Source organism: Bufo bufo, chromosome 6 (genome assembly GCF_905171765.1).
Source record: "Bufo bufo chromosome 6, aBufBuf1.1, whole genome shotgun sequence".
NCBI classification, from domain to species: domain Eukaryota; kingdom Metazoa; phylum Chordata; class Amphibia; order Anura; family Bufonidae; genus Bufo; species Bufo bufo.
In genome coordinates, this window is record NC_053394.1 from 290,225,081 (window position 1) to 290,244,723 (window position 19,643).

General features: G+C 42.0%; 1 protein-coding gene across 2 annotated transcripts in view; it reads left to right on the forward strand.

The window, feature by feature from the left end:
* Positions 1 to 3,811: 3,811 nt before the first annotated feature.
* LOC121003963 (all-trans-retinol 13,14-reductase-like) overlaps positions 3,812 to 19,643 on the forward strand; it is a 41,089-nt gene continuing 25,257 nt past the window's right edge. Inside the window, exons 1-4 of one of the 2 annotated variants that reach the window (XM_040435955.1) lie at positions 3,812 to 4,104; positions 10,164 to 10,346; positions 11,144 to 11,373; positions 12,882 to 13,077. In XM_040435955.1, coding sequence (XP_040291889.1) covers positions 3,927 to 4,104; positions 10,164 to 10,346; positions 11,144 to 11,373; positions 12,882 to 13,077 — 787 coding nt within the window. In that variant the 5' untranslated portion in view covers positions 3,812 to 3,926. The remainder of the gene's footprint in view (positions 4,105 to 10,163; positions 10,347 to 11,143; positions 11,374 to 12,881; positions 13,078 to 19,643) is intronic. The other variant, XM_040435956.1, reaches the window with a different exon arrangement.

Consider the following 19,643-nt stretch of genomic DNA (forward strand, 5'->3'; position numbering starts at 1 on the left):
ATACCTGGGCGTATCTTCAATTGTTATATTTTATTGTATTGTGATAACATTATGTATTTTCATGTTTATAGCATATATTCCAGCTAAGATAGGTATTGTTGGCAGGAACAGGGCTAACCACCCTGTTCCTCCCCTCTTGGTAGGGGTGGGCTGGTCCTACTTCCTGCCAGGAGGGGGAGTTCCAGTCCAGATAGAGAAGGGAAATGAGTGCCGACTCCTTGGAACTGTATCCAATATTCCTGTGAGACCAACACTCCACACAGAACACAGCTTCCAGAAAGCAACAGTGTGCCAAGTCAGCAAAGTGATCAGTGAAATTACACCTTTACAGACACTGCTGCAGGTGAAGGACTAAGGTTCAAACACCCATCAGCCACACCACCAAGCCAGACTAACTCTAAGCCTGCATCTCACATTGGACATCTCTACCCACAAGCGCCTGCTAGTGCTATTAAATTGTCATCCAACCAGCCACCATACCATCATCATACAACCATCATCTAGTTCCAGAATCTGCACTTTTTACTTACTCCTGCTGGATGTGCCACTAGTTATATTTTGCAGAGACTTTTATATATTTACTTCTGGCCTGAGTCTTCAAACTACGTTTCCACTACATCAATCCCCAGGAAACAAGGGGCTGAGGCAGTAGACCATGACACAACATCTCATCAGGGCCACTACCACTCCCATCTCTGCACTGTCTCCTCAGGGGCTCACTGCACTTGGAGACCCCGAAATATTAAATACACCCCTGATTGCGTGTCCCAACAGCAAGATACCCTTCTAGCAAAAAGAAAGCCGCACCCCTTCAAATTTTAATCTGAATAAATGAAAACAGTTAGGGTACGGCCACACAGTCAGGTTTCTGTGCACAGTTTTTAAAGCCAAAACCAGGAGTGAATTTTTTTAAAAATAGTTGAATCTTTCCTTTATACTTTCTCTCCGTTTATGATCCTCTCCTGATTTTGACTTCCAAAACTGCACCCAAAAACCTGACCATGTGACCGTACCCTTTGGAACTACATAATGTACAACTCCCTGGTCAAATAAACACAGGCATGTAGCAGCATAACTAGACACATCTTACCCTACTAAGGCTACTTTCACACTAGCGTTTTTGCTGGATCCGGCAGGGTTCAGCAAAAACGCATCCATTACTGATAATACAACCATCTGCATCCGTTATGAACGGATCCGGTTGTATTATCTTTAACATGTTCAAGACGGATCCATCATGAACTCCATTGAAATTCAGACATTGTTTTTGAAATGGGGTTCAACAGAATAATAAAAAAAATAATAAAAAAAAAATGAAACTGACCTGGACAAAAATGATGGTACCCCTAGAAAAGATTAAAAATAATTTGACCACAGGAACATGTTAAACTAAGGTTTGTAAATAGTATCACATGTATCTTCAAAATGCCAGTCTACCTATTTAAAGGGTGAAATGTAGTCACTGTGCTGTTTGGTATCATGGTGGCTAGCAAACTGAACATGGACCAAAGAAAGCTAAGGAGAGAAATGTCTCAGGAGATTAAAAATAAGATTATAGACAAACATGTTAATGGTAAAGAATATAAGACCATCTCCAGACAGCTTGATGTTCCTGGTACTACAGTTGCATATGTTACTCAGAAGTTTAAAGTCTGTGGGACTGTAGCCAACCTCCCTGGACGTGGCTGCAGGAGAAAAATTTATGACAAATTAAAGAGACGGATAATGCAAATGATAACCCAAAGAGTCCAAAATAACTTTAAAAGAGATTAGAAGTGAACACCAAGTTCAAGGTACATCAGTGTCAAATGTCACCATCTGTCGCTGTCTTAGACAAAGAGAACCTAATGGAAGACGACCAAAGAGGAAACCACTTTTGAAAGCAAATTATAAAAAAGTGAGACTGGAGTTTGCCAAAAAATCATATTGACAAGCCAAGAGGTTCAGGGAGAATGTTGTTTGAACTGATGAGACAAAACTAGAGCTTTTTGGCAAGTCACAACAGCTCTATGTACGCAAATGGAAAAATGATATATACAAAGAAAAGAAAATTGTACCTATTGTGAAATATGGAGGAGGTTCGGTTATGTTGGGCTGCTTTGCTGCATCTGGCACAGAGTGACTTGAATCTGTGCAGGATAAAATGAAATCACAAGACTATCAAGGCATTCTGTAACGAAATGTTCTGCCCAGTGTCAAAAAGCTTGGTCTCAGTCGTAGGTCATAGGTCTTCCAATAGGATAATGACCCAAAACACACAGCTAAAAACATCCAAGAATGGCTAAGAACAAAGCATTGGACTGTTCTGAAGTGGCCGTCTATGAGCCCTGATCTAAATCCTATTGAACATCTGTGGAAGATGCGGAAACATGCAGTCTGGTGAAGGCTCCCTTCAAACCTGAGACAGCTGGAGCAGTTTGCTCATGAGGAGTGGACCAAAATAGTTGTGGACAGGTGCAGAAGTCTCATTGAGGTCCTTTGAAAAATGAAAGGTGGAATCTGATTGGTTGCTATGGGCAACTAAGTCAGTTCTACTTTACACCAGTTTGATAAATCTCCCCCAATGTCTTCTTCTATGTAGGAAAAGTGCTGGAAGACGGCTCCCAAACTTCTGCACACTCCAAAATCGTGTACAATACATTTTTACGAGTTTCTCAATTTTTTTAGAGGCAAGTCAGATGATATGGCGAATATTTTTAGTTAGCAGGCCTTCTTTCCCCAGTTTGGTTGTCCAGACAGTAAGACAAGAGAAAAGCATGCCAATGTAATCAATTACAGGCTCATCACATCCATTACATCACCATGCTTTCCACAGGTCTTACTGTCTGGGCAATCGGGGGACTGAAGAAGGTCTGCTGAGAGAAATTGTTAGCACCCTAAAACCAATAAAAACATATTGAACACAATTGTGGAGCATGTGGAAGTTTCAGATATCACTGGCACTGTTACTTAGGCCTCACGCACATGACCGTTGTGCGTTTTACGGTCAGAAAACCGCAGATCCGCAAAACACGGATGGCGTCCCTGTGCGTTTCGCAATTTTTGGAACGGCACGGACAGCCATTAATATAACTGCCTATTCTTGTCCGCAAAAGGTGGACAAAAATAGGACAGGTTTTTTTTTGCGGACCACGGAACAGAGCAACTGATGCGGACAGCACACGGAGTGCTGTCTGCATCTTTTGCGGCCCCATTGAAGTGAATGGGTCCGCATCCGAGCCGCCAAAACTGCGGCTCGGATGCGGACCAAAACAACGGCTGTGTGCATGAGGCCTTAGACACTGTTGCTGATACCTTTTTTTGCTAGGAATGCATGTAATGCTGGGGTTTATGCTAGTAGCAATAGTGACGTTCTCTGGATTAGGAGTTCCTGGGTCAGCGATTGGCCTAGCAATCCTTCTCTTTGGTTTACTGTGATAACAAGGAACCTTTGTACTGTGTTTTCTGACACTTTTACTTGTAGATTCATTTCCATGTGTGTGGACGACTTCTGTGTTTGCCGTGCTGTGCATGATTCCCTGCCGGGCAGTGTGTGCAGGTATTCCAGATCTGTACAGTGTGTATGAATGTGGCCAGTCCTTATATGCGGTCTGAACATTATGTGAGGGATCATGTTTACTAAATGCCCATGAGTGTATACTGGGTGTGAATATTGCATGATTGTGCCGTGTGTATAGTGCCTTGAAGGAGTCTGTGTATTGTGCTATCTATCTATCTATCTATCTATCTATCATCTGTCTATCTATATATCATATATCTACCTATCTACAGTATTTATCTATCTATCTATCTACTATTTGTCTGTCTATCTATCTATCTATCTATCATCTGTCTATTTATATATCATCTATCTATCTATCTATCTATCTATCTATCTATCATCTTTCTATCTATCTATCTATCGCTCATCTATCTCGCTGTATTAAATGCTGCCCACAATGATTCTATTATGGCTCTTGCTTGCTCTGTTCTTGTTAGTTTCTTTGTTCTATTTCTACGTGTGGTTCTATTGTGGACGGGGCAGTATTTTTAGGGAAGAATGTATTCAGCCCCCAAGACCGCTAGTCACTGACAAGAGAACCAGGGACAAGGTTCTTAAACAAGGTGAGTATCTGGGACATGCAATGCAAACATAAGGATAACGCATTTGTGTTCCTGTAAGTGCTTTTGGGTTCTCTATACTGTAATTGTGTTACAAATGACATTATACAAGATACATGATATGTTATGACATAAGTTGTAATGTAATATCCATTGTATCTGCACTGAAGCAGCAACACTAGAGAAAATATTGTGGTTTGGGGGTTTGTGATAAATATCTTTAAAGGGGTTCTACAGGACTGGAAATACACTTGATCATGGGTTGTGTCTTGGACTGCACATCAGCCGCCTGTGGACAGGTATGGGGCTGTTTTTGGAAGAAAGCAGCTGTATTTTTCGAATCCTTGACATCCAGTTGATGAAAATACCCTTTTAAGATTTATCATTCCAAGGACACTGCTTAGCTGAAAATGAATTTCTAGAGCATCTCCTACCAGTGGTCAGTGAAAAATGGACCAAACACGGATGCCAGGGGTTTCTCACAGATCTACAGACTTCAATGAGAGTGTTTGCTCCACAACACAGACCCAAGTAGTGCATGTCTCTCTGATTTTTCCACTGACACACAGGCAGTGTGCAACATACTGACCCGCAGAGGAGTGTGTGAGTGGCTGGATGAGTCATGTAGTCATTGTTCTGAGGCTTCCTGGGCTGGCATGCAGTGATAAGAAGGAGAACATCAGTTCTTTCCTTCAGCCCACACTCAAGTTCTGGGATTTTCCCACCTGTTGCTGGTTGAGGTGCCCATGGTGTTGATGGTTTTACAGTGCAAGGCAGTGTTTCGGTTGTCTTGACTCCAACACTTTGCAGTGTAGTAGTGATGCAAGAAGAAATAGCAAATAGCAAATGTGGTGCCAATATTCAAAAAGGGTCCAAAAACAGAGCCTGGAAACTATAGGCCGGTAAGTTTAACATCTGTTGTGGGTAAACTGTTTGAAGGTTTTCTAAGAGATGCTATCTTAGAGCATCTCAACGGAAATAAACAAATATTGCCATATCAGCATGGCTTCATGAGGGATCGGTCATGCCAAACTAATTTAATCAGTTTCTATGAGGAGGTAAGTTCTAGACTTGAAAGCGGCGAATCAATGGATGTCGTATATCTGGATTTCTCCAAAGCATTTGACACTGTACCACATAAAAGGTTAGTATATAAAATGAGAATGCTCGGACTGGGAGAAAACGTCTGTATGCGGGTAAGTAACTGGCTCAATGATAGAAAACAGAGGGTGGTTATTAACGGTACACACTCAGATTGGGTCACTGTCCCTAGTGGAGTACCTCAGGGGTCAGTATTGGGCCCTATTCTCTTCAATATATTTATTAATGATCTTGTAGAAGGCTTGCACAGTAAAATATAAATTTTCGCAGATGACACTAAACTGTGTAAAGTAATTAATGCTGAAGAGGACAGTATACTACTACAGAGCGATCTGGATAGATTGGAGGCTTGGGCAGATAAGTGGCAGATGAGGTTTAACACTGACAAATGTAAGGTTATGCACATGGGAAGGAATAATGCAAGTCACCCGTACATACTAAATGGTAAAATACTGGGTGACACTGACATGGAAAAGGATCTAGGAATTTTAATAAACAGCAAACTAAGCTGCAAAAAACAGTGTCAGGCAGCTGCTGCCAAGGCCAATAAGATAATGGGTTGCATCAGAAGGGGCATAGATGCCCATGATGAGAACATAGTCCTACCACTTTACTAATCACTGGTCAGACCACACATGGAGTACTGTGTACAGTTCTGGGCTCCTGTAAACAAGGCAGACATAGCAGAGCTGGAGAAGGTCCAGAGGAGGGCAACCAAAGTAATAACTGGAATGGGTGGACTACAGTACCCTGAAAGATTATCAAAATTAGGGTTATTCACTTTAAAAAAAAGATGACTGAGGAGAGATCTAATAACTATGTATAAATATATCAGGGGTCAGTATAGATATCTATCCCATCATCTATTTATCCCCAGGACTGTGACTGTGACGAGGGGACATCCTCTGCGTCTGCAGGAAAGAAGGTTTGTACACAAACATAGAAGAGGAATCTTTATGGTAAGAGGAGTGAGACTATGGAACTCTCTGCCTGAGGAGGTGGTGATGGTGAGTACAATAAAGGAATTCAAGAGGGGCCTGGATGTATTTCTGGAGTGTAATAATATTACAGGCTATAGCTACTAGAGAGGGGTCGTTGATCCGGGGAGTTATTCTGATTGCCTGATTGGAGTCGGGAAGGAATTTTTTATTCCCCTAAAGTGGGGAAAATTGGCTTCTACCTCACAGGGTTTTTTTGCCTTCCTCTGGATCAACTTGCAAGATAACAGGCCGAACTGGATGGACAAATGTATTTTTTCGGCCTTATGTACTATGTTACTATGTAAATGATGGAACCAGGTTAGTTGCAACAACTTCATTGTACTTCACACAAACACTGGGTACATAGTCGGCATATGCAATTCCCAAGACTGATGAGAGATGGAGGGATGAGTCACATTCCTATAATTTGTACAATCCTTCCGAACTGACCAAGGGGTGCAACTGATTATCACAATGCAGGGGCGGATTGGAAAAAATTGTCCAAATTGACAGAAGACAGGACAAAACAAGTAGGCAGGGACAAGAGAAATAGATGGGGCCTGCAATACCGTAGTGCAGCACAGAATACTACCCCAGCAGAACCAAATACCACAGTGCAGCACAAAATACTGCCGCCCCAACCACAGTATTTAACTGTATGACCATCATGAGGACCGTAATACAGTTGAGTTCAGGAGGGCACCTGTGGCTGCTAAGCATGAGATCATCATCAACTAGCTACAGAACTAGGTACAGCAGGGGAGTGCTGTGATGAGGATGGGAATAGAAGTGGTGGCAAGGATGGTGGTCTTCCCACTCTGGAGCTTTCTGGGGCCATGCAGTGGTTGGAGGGCTTTGGGGCACCTGCCTAGTGTTAGGTAGGTGACCTTGGTATAAGTAGGTTTTGAGGTGCAAGGCAGAAGAGCAGAATGATAACTAGGGGCCAGCGGATGGATAGTGGATTCAATGGACAGGCCTGTTTTATTACAATAAATAAAGTCTCTCTTTGCTGAGTAGATAATGGGAGCAGTAGTCCATACAGCAACAATAGGCACAGTCCAAGGTATATTAGAGGATAGGCTTTTCCCAGCAGTTCTGTATATGCAGTAGCAATGATGGTAGTGCGATCTTCCCAAATAACCACAGGTGTGCAACTCCATTCTCTCTTTCTGCAATGGCCAGGCTGCTGGGTGCAGATGTTAGATCCAGATGACCAGTCCATCTCAAAGTGTAGTGGGATCTGAAGCAATGTACCGTTTCCACAAGCAGTAAAGTATTATTGCAGACTGTGCCTGAATTCAGCTCAGCCTAGAAATGTGGTTCTCTACCTTCTATGCATGTGCATTCTTTTTCTCTCAGGGAAAGTCTTTCAGTTAAGCTGTTCTCTGGCAGTTCCTAATCTCAGGAGTGGCATCCTGGATACAGCTTCTCTTCAGGCACACATCGCAGGAGCTCACACAGGCACGTACTGCCTCTAGTTCTGATGACTACACACTCACTAACCAGGTGGTGGGTCCAGCCCATCACCCTGGTAACGGCTAAGATTGCCAGTGTTAACTATTAGCTGCCTATACATAACCATTTGGGATATACAAACAGGTGAAACTCGAAAAATTAGAATATCGTGCAAAAGTCCATTTATTTCAGTAATGCAAATTAAAAGGAATTGCATTAATGCAGCTTAAAATTAAAATTTTGTGAAAAGGTTCAATATTCCAGGCTCAAAGTATCCCACTCTAGTCAGCTAATTAATCCATACCTCCTGAGCAAAGGGGACCTCAAAATTGTGACTTTGGGGTTTCATAAGCTATAAGCCATAACCATCCAAATTATAACAAATAAAGGCTTGAAATATCTCGCTTTGCATGTAATGAGTCTATCTCATATGTTAGTTTCACCTTTTAAGTTGCATTACTAAAATAAATAAACTTTGCACGATATTCTAATTTTTCGAGTTTCACCTGTAGTGCATGGAATAGAATAATTTAACAAAAAAAATCACAAAATGTAACTCCTGGCACAAAATTAACTCTTAGCAGTGATCACATGGGTCACTGCACCCCCATCATCCTCAGTACAGAGACTGTAATCTGTTGCAACTAAGCAGGCTTGGTTATTACTTGCATCATACGCCAGAATTATATCTGCCTTTACCCATCCACTTATCATCAATGACACCCCAGCCACCACGACAGGAGACCCCATAATCCAGGGTATGCCCCGAGGTGAAGAAGCATTGCGCTCCTCACGTCACTGCGCAACCTGGGCAAGCCTGTACCACATGATTCCTACTTCCGGTATGGTGGAACGCACGCGGGCGGCGTGCGCTCCACAGGCGGAGAAAGGTGCTCGCGCCACTAGAGCCAGGTGAGGTAGGTTATTGGGGGTTTAACCAGCCGGGTTTGGAGTATATATAGGGGGAGTGACTACAAAGCAGTTGCTCTCCCAAATTACCACTACTTGCGGTGAGACACTGGTTTATATGGGACACTTCCCTAAACCCAGCATGGATATGAGCCACTGACTATTCATCTATAGAATACGGCGGCAAATTACCTTCGATTCTAGTAAGTAGATAATATACAATCTGAATACTTTGCTATATATCACTTGTCACTCAGGATTGTAAGTGACCAACACTTCGTGTATTTTTGTATTTTCCTTTTTAGTTAACCCTGAATATTCTGTGAAGTCCCCTGATGATTTCTGGCAAATGAGAATGAAACATGGCATGTAGGGCTTTGTAAACAGGGTATAATTTAGTATTAGGTCCATATAGAGGGAAAGGGTCCGTATGGGGTTGCCCCTGTCGGGGCGGGTGCTCTGTGTCTGATAGGCAGGTGATCAGATCAGCCCCCAGCCCTCCCGTTAGGTAGGGAACAATTACTAGGGCAAAATAGGAGAACAATCCATGCTGCCAGACACAAGCGCATCGGTCACCAGTGTCCTTCTGCCACCTCACAAAAGGACCTATCACCACTAGATGTGGATCTCCCCACAAGATCCACCCATTATTTTCCCTTATTTTGTGACTTAAGGCTAGTAGTGCTACTGTCAAAGTGTATTTGTATTTGTTGTCTCACAAAAACGTGGTGTTAATTATACCTATTTTAATATATTTAGTAAAAGCTATGTTTTAAGATACCCAGTTCACTGCTAATAATTTGGGTTGTGACCTTATACTGCCATACATTGAATACCGTGTGGCGGTATAATTAATATTTTGCAACCTGGGGAGTGCCAGGTTACAGACTAAAACCTGATATACTACCATCCTCGCCACCGCAACCACTCCTTGCTCTCGCCTCCCCTGTGGCTCGCTGTAGATGCATCATTTAACTGGTTTCTTCATCAGATATAGACGGACCTTTTGAGTAGCCTCCTGCTTCAGGTCGTCGGACGACTGCAATTACTGTGCCTGTTATATTTACAGCCCTGCATGAAAAAGTAGAATCACATGACATTGAACATCCAAATATATACGGATGAAGAAGCTGGCACATGAGATGTGAGGTGTATGAGATATGTGTTCAGACATAGCTAGATCTGCTAGTATCATGACGGGCCCTTTAAAGAGCAGAACATTTCTACCTTAAGGCTTGTTCAAAACACGGATGCCGCCCATGTGCCTTCCGCAATTTGCGGAATGGACGGCCCTTTATAGAAATGCCTATTCTTGTCCGTAAAACGGGGCCAGACTCATAATTTTTGCAGGGCCACGGAATGGGCAATAAGCCGCTGCTATACTCCTCCTATCTTCTGCAATAACAAAAGATCAGACATGCAGTCTGACCGATCTTCATTTTTCCTGATATCTGCCAACAGGAAAAGCCCCCCCCCCCCCCCCATGCACATTAGACAGTTTTCAGGTGCAGTTTACTTTTTAGTTCACCAATCACTGCATTAGGTATTAGAACACCCTATCCTTACTAGTTATCACTTCATGTATATATATTTGCTTCTTTCCTTTGTCTAATGCAGGATTCTCCCAGGACAAAATCCCACCTAACCTGGATGCACTGGTGATTGGAAGTGGTATAGGAGGACTGTCAGCAGCTGTTGCTCTCGCAAAGGCTGGGAAAAGAGTCCTTGTCTTAGAGCAGCATGATCAAGCAGGAGGTAGTTGTCACACGTTTCAAGAACACGGCTATGAGTTTGATGTGGGTGAGTATTTAAGTAGACTCCAGAGTGGACCATACAATGATAGACGGTATAAAGCATAATAAGATTTCTCTTTTTCAATTCACTGATGGTTTTGGCTTCCGAAACTACTACTATAGTAAATTGTGCATATGAACAAAAAAGAAAACAATTAGCTGCGCTCACCTGAATCCATTATAAATGGAGGCACGGACTACGCTGGGAAAAGGCGTAACCATGTATAAGAGAAAAAAGAGAAAAATCCAGCTGCCAAAAAGTGACAGCCTTTATTCCAAGTGCTCAGTAAAAAAACAGTTCAAACTCCACGTCTACGCGTTTCGGATCATGTAACTGTGATCCTTACTCATGACTAATGAGTAAGGATCACAGTTAGGCTCCATTCAGACGTCCGTTTGTGTTTTGCAGATCCACAAAACATGGACATCGGCAATGTGCGTTCCGCATTTTGCGGACCGCACATCGCCACCACTCTCATAGAAAATGCCTTTTCTTGTCCGCAATTGTGTACAAGAATAGGACATGTTCTATTTTTTTGCGGAACGGAAGTGCCCATTCCGGCCCCATTGAAAATGAATGGGTCTGCAACCGTTCCGCAAAATTGCGGAACGGATGCGGACCCATTTTGCGGACGTGTGAATGGACCCTTACATGATCCGAAACATGTAGATGTGGAGTTTGAACTGTTTTTTACTGAGCACTTGGAATAAAGGCTATCACTTTTTGGAAGCTGGATTTTTCCCTTTTTTTCTTATAAATTGTGCATATGCATGCAGTTTTCAACAGTATCTGAAATTGTATAGGTCTCCACTATGTCGGACAGATGCACGAAGGAGGAATGTTTAGGGTGATCATGGACCAATTAACGGATGGACAACTTCAGTGGAAACGTCTGGGAGATCAGTATGACTCAGTCATCATAGGCCAGAAGGTGTACCAAATTTATGCAGGAAAATGCGAATTTCCAGATGCCCTGAAAAAGCAGTTTCCAGGAGAAGAGGAAGCCATTGACAAATTTGTCACTTTGATGAAGGTGAGGATTTATTGATGTACAGTTCTGATCCAGATATAACATGAAACAGCTAAAGAGTAAGGTCCTCAAATTAAAAGATTTCAGTTGTCACTGCAATGATTTCTTTTCTTTCTATCATGGTCCAAGTAGTCCATGTGAACTTCCAATAATGATAGGCACTGCATCTGTTATAGGGCCTTTGGAAGGTCCTAATCTCAGATATTCTCCTTTCTGATAGATTGTATGAAACTTAGAGGAAATATGTCACAGTAAATGTTTTCTGCCAGTTCAAATCAGATAGTAATATATCTCCCTTTTTTCAAATTTATTTTTATTTTGTGATTGCAGATTTATTTATTCTGTTTTCTGAACATTATGGGAGCGGCCATCATGCCTGAGCTATTCTTAACAGCATTTACACAGCATTAAAACATTTCTTTACGGCCGTCCCACGGGCCATAGACACAATGGTCAGGATGGGGACCTCATTGACTTGTATGGGAGAGTTTTCTAGGCATGCTCTGTGACCTGTGCAGAGGTCACTGTACAAGGAAAGAATAGATAAGCTTTTTTTCACCTCTTGTGAATGGTGGATCCTGTCTTATCTGTCATGCTGATTATGCCTGTAATGATATCACATCTGTGTACAGATAAACTGGAAGCAGATAACTGCAGTAAAGTGATCAGTGATCCGTACAGACCAAGAAGTGGTGCCTATTATTAGACTTAGTGGCCAGTGCGAAAACTGCAGGAGTTTATGGTTTTTGTTTTAATCTAGATATTGACATGGAATATTAAAAATAACATCATCAAAAATTCTTTAAAAATATGTTAAACATAAAAATGTGATTTAAACAATATGTCATTTTGTGATGACACATTTCCTTTGGGTGGAGTTACATGTGTAGATAATCGGGCAGATTATCGGGGACGAATGTTCCTGCCAACGCTCGTTCCCGACAATCTGCAGCAGTTCAGCAACCTAAGTTATCGCTTCTGGGCATCAGATCGTGCTGTCTAAACAGCGATCTGCTGCCCAGAAACAATGCAGCTGTATGAGAACGAGCTATAGCAATAGCGACCGCTCGCTGTGGAGGTGATCTACATGCAGTGCTTCACCTCCACTGAGCGAGCAGCTGACTTTTGGGAACAATGCTTCCTTCCCGACAATCTGCTGCTAATCTAGGAGTGTAAATGAGCCGTTATAGGATGTCTTCTATCTTAAGGCACAATAACAGTCGCAAACAAAGGAGCATTTGTTCAAGGCTGATTTTGCCATTCACTGTGAATGAGATCTGAAGGGTCTCGGTAGCTTGAGTCGGTATGAACCAACCTTTAGAGTGTGGCCTTGTTTTCTCATATGAGTCCTCCATATTTTCCATATAATGCATGTCATGGAGCATACCTGCTAGAGCCCCAGCCACAGATGCAACCATTGAGCTCCACATTCATAACTATTTTAGAACTAATCCAGTCTTTTCTTATTAGTTTTCCATTACTAAGAGTTTAGATATCTTTTGCATCTACAGAAGGTGGCTCGTCATGTTCCTTTGCTAGCAATGCTGAAAATGATTCCACAGTATTTAGCCCTGTTCCTCCTGAAGTCTGGTCTTCTTCACCGACTTTCTCCAGTATTCCACCTCGCAGAATCCAGTCACCAGGATGTGGTAGGAGGACTAACAAGCAACAAAGAGCTCCAGACCATGTTCAGCTACCTTTTCTATGGTGAGTGAGCATATACATAGTATATTGCAACTCTAATAATGAACTGAAAGGGGTTTCTCTGAAGTTACAGAAGTACATGTCACTACAGTTTACATGATGTTAATAGGGGTTCAGGCAATAGGTCCTACAAGCTCATGTCCCCAGCTCTTAAACCATATTGTAGGGCAGCAGCGCCCACCTGAAACTCCTAACCCACCAGGCAGCTGCCAGGTGGCCATGCAGCCATCATTATTTGCTCCTTATAATATCTCTCCATCTCCCACTTACTTCCCTTGCTGGGGACGTCTGCCCCCACCCCTTTACAGCTCCTTGGGCTTTCTCTTAGGCTACTTTCACACTAGCGTTCGGGTGTCCGCTCGTGCGCTCCGTTTGAAGGGGCTCACGAGCGGTCCCGAACGCATCCGTCTGGCCCCAATGCATTCTCAGTGGAGGCGGATCCACTGAGAATGCATCCGCCTGCCAGCGTTCAGCATCCGCTCCGCTCAGTGAGCGGACACCTGAACGCTGCTTGCAGCGTTCGGGTGTCCGCCTGGCCGTGCGGAGGCGAGCGGATCCGTCCAGACTTATAATGGAAGTCAATGGGGACGGATCCGCTTGAAGATGACACAATATGGCTCAATCTTCAAGCGGATCCGTTCCCCATTGACTTTCAATGTAAAGTCTGAACGGATCCGCTCAGACAACTTTCACACTTAGAAAATTTTCTAAGTTTTAATGCAGACGCATCCGTTCTGAACGGATGCGAACGTCTGCATTATCGGAGCGGATCCGTCTGATGAAACATCAGACGGATCCGCTCCGAACGCTAGTGTGAAAGTAGCCTTAGGCTGTATTACACCAACAGATTATCTGACCAATATGTGTCCAATTAGTCCAAGAGTTGGTGTGTATAGCCAAAAACAATAGGCCATCTGACCAAAGATTGGTCAGAAATCTGTCAGATATCTGTCAGAAAATCTTTTGGTGTAATACAGCCCTATCTATGATTGTGAATTGTTATAATATCTAGATATAATATGGAGCTTTTCAGTAGAGGTGATTCATCATGGCTCCTTATCAGGTATCTTCAGCATTCTCTGTTTGATCCATCAAGAACACAGTGAACCTTTTTGTATCAGTTCTACATAAGGAATCAGTGCTTGGTTGAGAAGACTGATAAAACAATTAGATAAAACTAGAGATGAGACCTTTGTACCTTGAATATAAAGGACAAGTATGAATGTGAGTAAAACACAAGATAATAAATAGTACCAGCTCTTAAAGGGCCACTAAACCCGGAATCCAAGCAAAGAAAAAAGAACAAAATGTAACATAATCTTCTTATGTTTCTTTATTACTTGCTCTTGTTTTGTCAGATATCACAATCACAAACTATGGAAAATATGTTAGAGAAGCAGTGCATTGTTCTCTCAGGCTGCAGCCATGTCTCTCCCCCCCTCTGATGCATAAGAGCCAGGAAACTTAGACTGGGTTAAGTATTCATTCTCTACAATGACCAATATGCCCTTATCATCTTCACCCCACAGAGGTTGTATCTAGCTTTCCCTGGCTGCAGAATGCCAGATCAGCCTGTTAATGAATAAGTAAATCCCCAGTATTGTAGAATACCTAGCTGGATATGCTAGTCATGAGCCTGGAAAAGCTGAATAAGAATCCCATTGACAAATCCTCCATGCTGTAGCATAGCTAAACAGATTTATCATTCAGAGGGAAAGCTAGGTAATAAATTCATGATAAATAATGCATGTAAAGCACTGTGAAATGTGTTGGCGCTATAAAAGTGAGTAAAATAATAATAATAATAATACGTCTACCATAGCATAGCTAGTGCCTTAGCTAGACAATTTTGCCTTTCAGGTTCCTGGGAAAGCTGGGTTACATCTATGTGGAGCTGTAATAGACTTCAGAATACTAAATCTATCTAAATAAATCCCCCACTCCTAAATAGTACGGATAAAAGGATGCAGACAATAGGGAGGGCCGTTTTGGAGTATTGATACTCCTTTCAAGTCTAAAGGGCATTGTAACAGTAACTAAATAATATGCTAAAAAGGCAAGTATAGGCAACAGTGTGCATAAGTGGATCATAGGATAGCTAACCATATAGATTACTATATATATATATATATATATATTTAATCATAAATTATCAATACAGAAATATGAAATTAATTGTCAGTATAACACTGGTAATGAGTATTTAGGGTACCTAAATAATTACATCACATAATGTCACAATGTGTAAAAATAACATTGGAAGAAACAGGACAAACAGATGCATTCATAGATGGTTTGTAGACCATTAATGGATGGATGGATGGATAACTGGCTTAGGACTTCCCTTGTCACATCCTTAAAGGGAGTCTGCCACCTACTTTGAGCATTTTAGACCTTTCATATCACGATTTAGCACATTTGCCCAAGATAAAAATAGTGCTTCTATTGTTTCTTTCACAAGTCCACAAAAAACACTTTATAATGATATGCAAACTAGGGCCTGCAAGTGGCCAGGCCCCTCTCTGACGTGCTCAGATAACCTCTCCCCTTGGCCCGCCCTGCTCTCTTTATTCATCCTCCTCTTCTGGTTTAGATCTCATGCGAGCGCCGTTCACCACCGGGCCCACGCGTTCGCACTGTTACGATCACTGCTTTTGCCCATAGTGTTTTTTTCCGTTTGTGGACATGTGAAAGACACAATACAAGTGCTATTTTTATGTTGGGCAAATGTGCTAAATCGTGATATGAGCGGTCTAAAACGCTCAAAGTAGATGACAAACTCCCTTTAAGGCTTGTAAATGAACTGGATCTTGATATAGGAGCCACTTAATATGGTGGATCTGGTGATTCCTATAATGGGGACACCCCTTTGCTTGGTTTTTCTTCCCTTGCGGGATATCTGGCTTTCACTGTGTTGAAGACCCATAACTGGGGTTCCACGGTTATTTTGCATATTACTGTTTCCCAGGGAGCTTTGCACTTTGGAGTGCTCTTAAATGAGGCTCCATGGTGTTTTTTTGTAGTTGGTCTCCCTAAGATGAAATAAAGTGAGGAGTTGATGACTTTGCATAGGGGAAACAAGGGCTAATGTTCACAAATGTCCAGACTTCAAAGTACCCCTGCTCCAGGACACTACATATGTAATTAATTTATTTTACTCCCCTCTCACAACTGAAACAAATGCATGCTTGGCGGTATGTCGGGGGTAATAAAAGGAATCAGTTGAAAGAGTGTTCACTGATAGCTACTGAAGATGTACAGGCACCTGCAGTACCCTTTTCAGCCAAGGAAACACCATAATACGATGTATGAAGAGCTAACTAATATAATAAATAGTGTTGAGCGAATCGAACTCCACAAAGTGGAATTCGATTCTAATTTCAGAGGAAATTCGATTTGCTGCGAAGCTAAATTCCCTTGTGCTTCGTGGTAACGAATCGATTTTCCCTGAATGGCGGTGAAAAATAAAAAAAAATCATGCTTAATTTATTATTTTGAGCACGAAGAGCCAGCCACCATCTTGATTAAAGAACCTGCGCGTAACCCCTTGATGTATAACATCAACACGCCGGCCGATGTGATGACATCATTAGTGATAACCTTGTGGCTTGCCCAGCGGTCGGTTCGCGCTGACCTTTGAGCGTTCGCGATCGACCGAACATGCGAACATGCGAACATATTGCGATGTTCGTGCACGCCATATTCTTTTGCATTGCGCGGAACTTTAAATCATGACACATCCATCAGGTGGGACAGGACAGCCAATTGAGACGTTTCAGCACATGGACGCACCCCCAACCCTATAACAGAACCCGATCTGGCTGAAATTTTACATTCTGTATTTTGTCAGTGTAGGGAGCAGTTGCTTTGTGGAGCAGGGAAAGGCTGTTAGGGACACCAAATGCTAGCTAATAGGGCCACAAATGTCCTTTTAAGGACTGGTATAGGTGTGCTATCGATAGGTGTGATATACAGAGAGGTGTGATATACTTATAATATACTTTCTAACATAGAAAGTATATTATAGTGCATTTGTAGTGCAGTAGTTGTGTGCAGTTCTGCTGCGATACTGCAGCTATATAGAGGGACAAATGCTATTGGAACAACTAATTGCAACGGGTGTGATATACCAGTTGCCCCCCCAAAAAACTGACTGAGGCAGGGGTGTGATATACCTATAATATACTATAATATACTTTCTACAGTCAGGTCCATAAATATGGGACATCGACATGTGCTTTAACTGCAGACTGTCAGCTTTAATTTGAGGGTATTTACATCCAAATCAGGTGAACGGTGTAGGAATTACAACAGTTTGAATATGTGCCTCCCAATTGTTAAGGGACCAAAATGAATGGGACAATTGGCTTCTCAGCTGTTCCATGGCCAGGTGTGTGTTATTCCCTCATTATCCCAATTACAATGAGCAGATAAAAGGTCCAGAGTTCATTTCAAGTGTGCTATTTGCATTTGGAATCTGTTGCTGTCAACTCTCAAGATGAGATCCAAAGAGCTGTCACTATCAGTGAATCAAGCCATCATTAGGCTGAAAAAACAAAATAAACCCATCAGAGAGATGGCAAAAACATTAGGCGTGGCCAAAACAACTGTTTGGAACATTCTTAAAAAGAAGAAATGCACCGGTGAGCTCAGCAACACCAAAAGACCCAGAAGACCATGGAAAACAACTGTGGTGGATGACCGAAGAATTCTTTCCCTGGTGAAGAAAACACCCTTCACAACAGTTGGCCAGATCAAGAACACTCTCCAGGAGGTAGGTGTAAGTGTGTCAAAGTCAACAATCAAGAGAAGACTTCACCAGAGTGAATACAGAGGGTTCACCACAAGATGTAAACCATTGGTGAGCCTCAAAAACAGGAAGGCCAGATTAGAGTTTGCTAAACGACATCTAAAAAAGCCTTCACAGTTCTGGAACAACATCCTATGGATAGATGAGACCAAGACAAACTTGTACCAAAGTGATGGGAAGAGAAGAGTATGGAGAAGGAAAGGAACTGCTCATGATCCTAAGCATACCACCTCATCAGTGAAGCATGGTGGTGGTAGTGTCATGGCGTGGGCATGTATGGCTGCCAATGGAACTGGTTCTCTTGTATTTATTGATGATGTGACTGCTGAGAAAAGGTTGAATTCTGAAGTGTTTCGGGCAATATTATCTGCTCATATTCAGCCAAATGCTTCAGAGTGCAGATGGACAATGACCCATAGCATACTGCAAAAGCAACCAAAGAGTTTTTTAAGGGAAAGAAGTGGAATGTTATGCAATGGTCAAGTCAATCACCTTACCTGAATCCGATTGAGCATGCATTTCACTTGCTAAAGACAAAACTGAAGGGAAAATGCCCCAAGAACAAGCAGGAACTGAAGACAGTTGCAGTAGAGGCCTGGCAGAGCATCATCAGGGATGAAACCCAGCGTCTGGTGATGTCTATGCGTTCCAGACTTCAGGGTGTAATTGACTGCAAAGGATTTGCAACCAAGTATTAAAAAGTGAAAGTTTGAGTTATGATTATTATTCTGTCCCATTACTTTTGGTCCCTTAACAAGTGGGAGGCACATATGCAAACTGTTGTAATTCCTACACCGTTCACCTGATTTGGATGTAAATACTCTCAAATTAAAGCTGACAGTCTCCAGTTAAACCACATCTTGTTTGTTTCATTTCAAATCCATTGTGGTGGTGTATAGAGTCAAAAATGTTAGAATTGTGTCGATTTGAACTATGCAGCAGTTGTGTGTGGTTCTGCTGCGATACTGAAGCTATATAGAGTTTCAAACAGTATCAGAACAACTAATTGCAACGGGTGTGATATACCTGTAGACCCCCCAAAAAACTGATTAAGGCAGGGGTGTGATATACCTATAATATACTTTCTATATAGTGCATTTGAACTGTGCAGCACCTGTGTGCGGTTCTGCTGAGATACCGCAGCTATATAGAGTTTCAAACTGTATCGGAACAACTAATTGCAACGGGTGTGATATACCTGTAGACCCCCAAAAAAACTGATTGAGGAGAGTGTTATACCTGCTTCCACAAAAGACTGATTAAGTGGTTAGATATAGCAAAGGTTTGGTGGCTCACTCACTGTCCACTAATAGAAATGGTGCACTGCCTCACAGCACTCACTGTTGCTGGTGTGGTAAAAGAATTTAAGTAAGGTTGGGCGTCACTCAATATCAGGCAATCAAATAGACAGAATAGAATAGAATAATGTCTGAAAATTATTTATATACATCACACTTTAAAATATTACAACATGTTGCATAAAACCATACAATAAAAATGACAATAATACACTCTAAAATATCAATGACTAAAACTACATAAAATGGCAAAAATCGCTGATTCTCTGAGGCCCTGGTGAGCCTAACTGTTGTCAATTGTCCTCAGCAATTTGAGTTCAGAGGCATATGTGGTCATCATCAGAAATTCGCATAGTGACTGTACATCATACAAAAGGTGAAGAGTCAATATTATTTGTAATTTTCGTGAAGCAAAGAATCAATATTATTTATAATTTTCGCAGGTACTTTACCACTCCTAT